The sequence below is a fragment of the Gekko japonicus genome, unplaced genomic scaffold (genome assembly GCF_001447785.1).
Source record: "Gekko japonicus isolate JY-2015 unplaced genomic scaffold, Gekko_japonicus_V1.1 scaffold182, whole genome shotgun sequence".
Lineage (NCBI taxonomy): Eukaryota > Metazoa > Chordata > Lepidosauria > Squamata > Gekkonidae > Gekko > Gekko japonicus.
The window spans coordinates 1,268,029-1,271,540 of NW_015173128.1; the positions used below are offsets into that span (position 1 = coordinate 1,268,029).

At 55.2% G+C, this 3,512-nt stretch overlaps 1 protein-coding gene across 2 annotated transcripts in view; it reads left to right on the forward strand.

The window, feature by feature from the left end:
• Window positions 1–2,050, forward strand: part of SPECC1 (sperm antigen with calponin homology and coiled-coil domains 1) — a 134,530-nt gene extending 132,480 nt beyond the window's left edge. For both annotated transcript variants that reach the window (XM_015422065.1, XM_015422066.1), the window contains one exon: window positions 1,148–2,050. In XM_015422065.1, the coding sequence (XP_015277551.1) occupies window positions 1,148–1,237 (90 nt within the window). In that variant the 3' untranslated portion in view covers window positions 1,238–2,050. The remainder of the gene's footprint in view (window positions 1–1,147) is intronic.
• The last annotated feature ends 1,462 nt before the right edge of the window (window positions 2,051–3,512 follow it).

A 3,512-nucleotide genomic window follows, 5' to 3' on the forward strand; every position in this document is an offset into this window, starting at 1 on the left:
CGGAAGAGCCCTGCTGAAACCCTAGATAACGCCAAACACAGAAGAATTTTTACACTTTTGCCCTCTGCCATTTTAGAAGCCAGATATAACAAAACCACGAGAAGGGAATGTGTTTGTGAAATGGGTGAAGAAACGCTGGAACATGTCTTCTTTGACTGTAGATTATATCAACACAACAGAGGGATGTTTATAAATCCCATCATAAATTCACACCCAGGGCGTAGCAGGGGGACTTTCCTTTCAATTATGTTGGCAGATAAAAATCTGAATATTACTCGTATGGTGGCTAAATTTGGCTGGTTAGCCTGTTGTATCAGGAGAGAGTGGAGAGACTATAATTAACCGGTTAAATTTAATTTTTACTTGATCTGTATTGGAATTCGTAAACATTTTAATGTTTTAATGTTCTTAATTTATATTGTCATACAAGACATATTATTTTAGCATCACTTTGATAGCTGTTATATTAATTGCTTTGGTTGTATTATGGTCTTTGACCGCAGTAAACATGATACTTTAGCCTTCCCCTGAGGTTGCCTCCTGGCCCTGGTATTTAGATGTTTATTGCCTCTGAACAAGGAGGTTCCCTTTATTCACGATGGCTAGTAGGCACTGACAGTAGGGCTGCCAAGTCCCCCCGGGGGGCGGAAAAAAACCCGCCCCAGAGGCCTGTTCCCCGACGCCAGGGAATCGGGCCCCGGGGAGAACCCCGGCCCAGCGTGCGCGTCACAGGGAAGTGACGTTATGACGCCGGGCACGCTGGGGGCCGGGCCACGGCCATACAAGGGAAAACTCTATGGTCCACCCAGGAGTCCCCTGCCAGCAAGGTAAGTCACACTTGGCAACCCTAACTGACAGATCTCTCCTCTGTGAATCTGTCTGATCCCCTTTAAAAGCCGCCTGTGCCTGTGGCCCACTACTGCATCCTCTGGCAGCGAATCCCTTGCTGTTCCTGCAGACTTGCCGGAAGGGCTGTGTTGCCCACTGTTTGTAACGGAATGCTGGGCCAGAGGGACTTCCATCTGCTCTGTCAGGGCCCGGCCTGTGTTTTAATCCCTGTTCCAGTTCCTTGCTGCAGCAGAAATGCATGCTCTGCTTCTGCCTCCCCTGTCCCGAGTTCTAAACCTGTCCTCCTCCCCTGCCGCAGGAACTCAGCGAGATAATGTACACGGACCGCCCCGACTGGCAGAGCGTCATGCAGTACGTGGCCCAGATCTACAAGTACTTCGAGACCTGAGGCCCCGGAGCCAGCTAGAGAGGAGAGAGCCGAGCTGCAGCAGGAGGAGGAAGAGGCGCCTGAAGAATGCCACGGACAAGCACTCGGTCACTTTAAAAGACTCCCACTGCCCCACCCGACCCAGGCGCCCGTTCCTGTTCCACGGAGCCCAGCAGACTTTTCCCGTGGTTCGGTAAAAGCCCAGCCCTGTTTTCTGCTTCCGCTGCACTCGAAAGATGCGGCGGGAGGGTTCTGCTGGGCTTCGGGCATCTGTTGTGCCAGCAGCCCCCTCTTCGCCCAACGGTGCCAAACAGACGCGGCCCAGAAGGCCGGGAGGACTCCCAGACTTCACCAGTAGCCCCCCTGTGGCTCCCTTGGCTGCTTTCCAAGAGCCTGACTCACATTCACCGCCCTCCACAGGAAGGCCGGCAGTAGCCCGAGGGAAGGATGGCTCATGAACTGGTTCCTCGGGGACCCACCTGTGGCGAGCTCCAAACACCTAGTGCGGGTTGGGGGCTAATTCTAGGTTGGTCCCTTGCCAACCTGGAGGGCCATCCATGCAGACCTTGGCTTCACGAGTGTCCCCTGGTGGGGTGGGGTGGCAGCTTGCTGTCTCTGGGGGGCTTTGTGAGGCTGAGAGCTGTGTGTATTTCCATCACATCCCCTGCTTGTGCGCGCGAGATGTGGGGAAGGGGAGGTCACCATTCCGGTGGGTCCCCCACCAGCCCCAGTGGGACGGGAGTATTGTGGTCAGCTCTTCCTTGCTAGGATCTGCAGGGAGCCAGTTTGGTGTAGCAGTTAGGAGTGCACAGACTCTGGGAGAACCGGGTTTGATCCCCCACGCCTCCACATGCAGCTGCTGTTGTGACCTTGGGTCAGTCACAATTACTTTCAGAGCTGTTCTCTCCAGAGCAGTTCTCTCAGAGCTCTCTCAGCCCCACCGACCTGTTGTGTTGAGGGCAATGTTACCAGTGTGGTGGCTTCAGCAGCCTTTCGGGGTGAGTCGCAGCCTTGGTGGCTGGGGAGCCCCTGGGTGGGAGCCAAGGTCTCTGTTGCTGAACACTCCAGTTTTCCAACTTGGGTCACTTTGAAACCCTTCTGGGCTGCAGAAGGCCACTGCATCCTCCTGGGGTGGTAGCTCACACTGCCGGTTCACAGAAATGTGGTAGTTTCTTCGCCTAGCTCAGAGGTGTCAAAAGCGTTTGTTATGAGGGCCAGATCCAGGGGGGCATTTAAATTTCCCAGGGGGCACTGGCTAATCAGTACCCAGCTCCTTCCCCGCACCTGCCACCGCTGGGCTGGATGGGAAGTTGGGGGGGGGGCTTGCCCCGAGATGCCCCACTGTAGCTACGGGCCTGGCCAGATCTGACATAAATGTCATTTTGTCAGGCCGGGCCATGTGTGCCATAGAACATAATGCCAGGTACTGGAGATAGAAACTGCAAAAAAGTGACAGTAGCTAGTAAACTCCGAGTTGGTGTATCCTCGCTGCAAGGCCCCCTGGGCTGGGAGGGGGGTGCAGGGGGAAACCCACATGGGCGGATAGGAGAGGCAGCAGCGCAGCCCTGGGCAGATGCTCCCATGACTCCTGACTGCTGCAGACGAGACTGCCGCGCTGAAGCCACAATTGAGTGGCTCTGCCCACTCCCCCCCCCCCAGCACTCCCTCCCCTGTTGCTTGCAGGCTGCATAAGACACCCCTGAATTTTAACCGGAACCCGCTGTATGCAGCTCTTGCGTCGCCTCCAAATGAAACCCCTGGTGGTCTCCGAAACATGAGAGGGAGAACAGGATAGGGGTCCGCCGAGAAATAGCCCTTTACTGTCCCGTTGTCCCACCCCCAGAGATGGGAATTCATCCTTGCTGCATTCTTAGACCCAAAACCTTGTCAGTTGTTTGAGCCCCCAGGATGCCAGGCAGTGCCCTCTGCAGAAGGGAGCACGTGCCAGGGAGGGCGTTGGACGTCTCACCCGAAGGTCTTGTCCGTGGGACCCCACACACACACACTCCACCCCCACCCCAGATACCACCGCCAGGATTGTTTTGAAATTGGCTTCATCTTCCTTTCCTTCCTGAGCTCTTTGGCCCCTGTCAGCAGGAGGGATTTGGTGGTGGGGAGAGGTTCTCACAGTAGCTGCTGTATGGCTGTCAGTCTGTGGAGCATTGCGGGCGGGAGGGATCAGATGGCAAGTTCAGACAGGAATCAGTCATCTGCCTAAGAAGGGTCCGTGTCAGGTTCGAGTTTTGTGGAATGGTGGGTTCTGGGAAAACTTGCAAGCAGAGCAGAGAAACTTTCA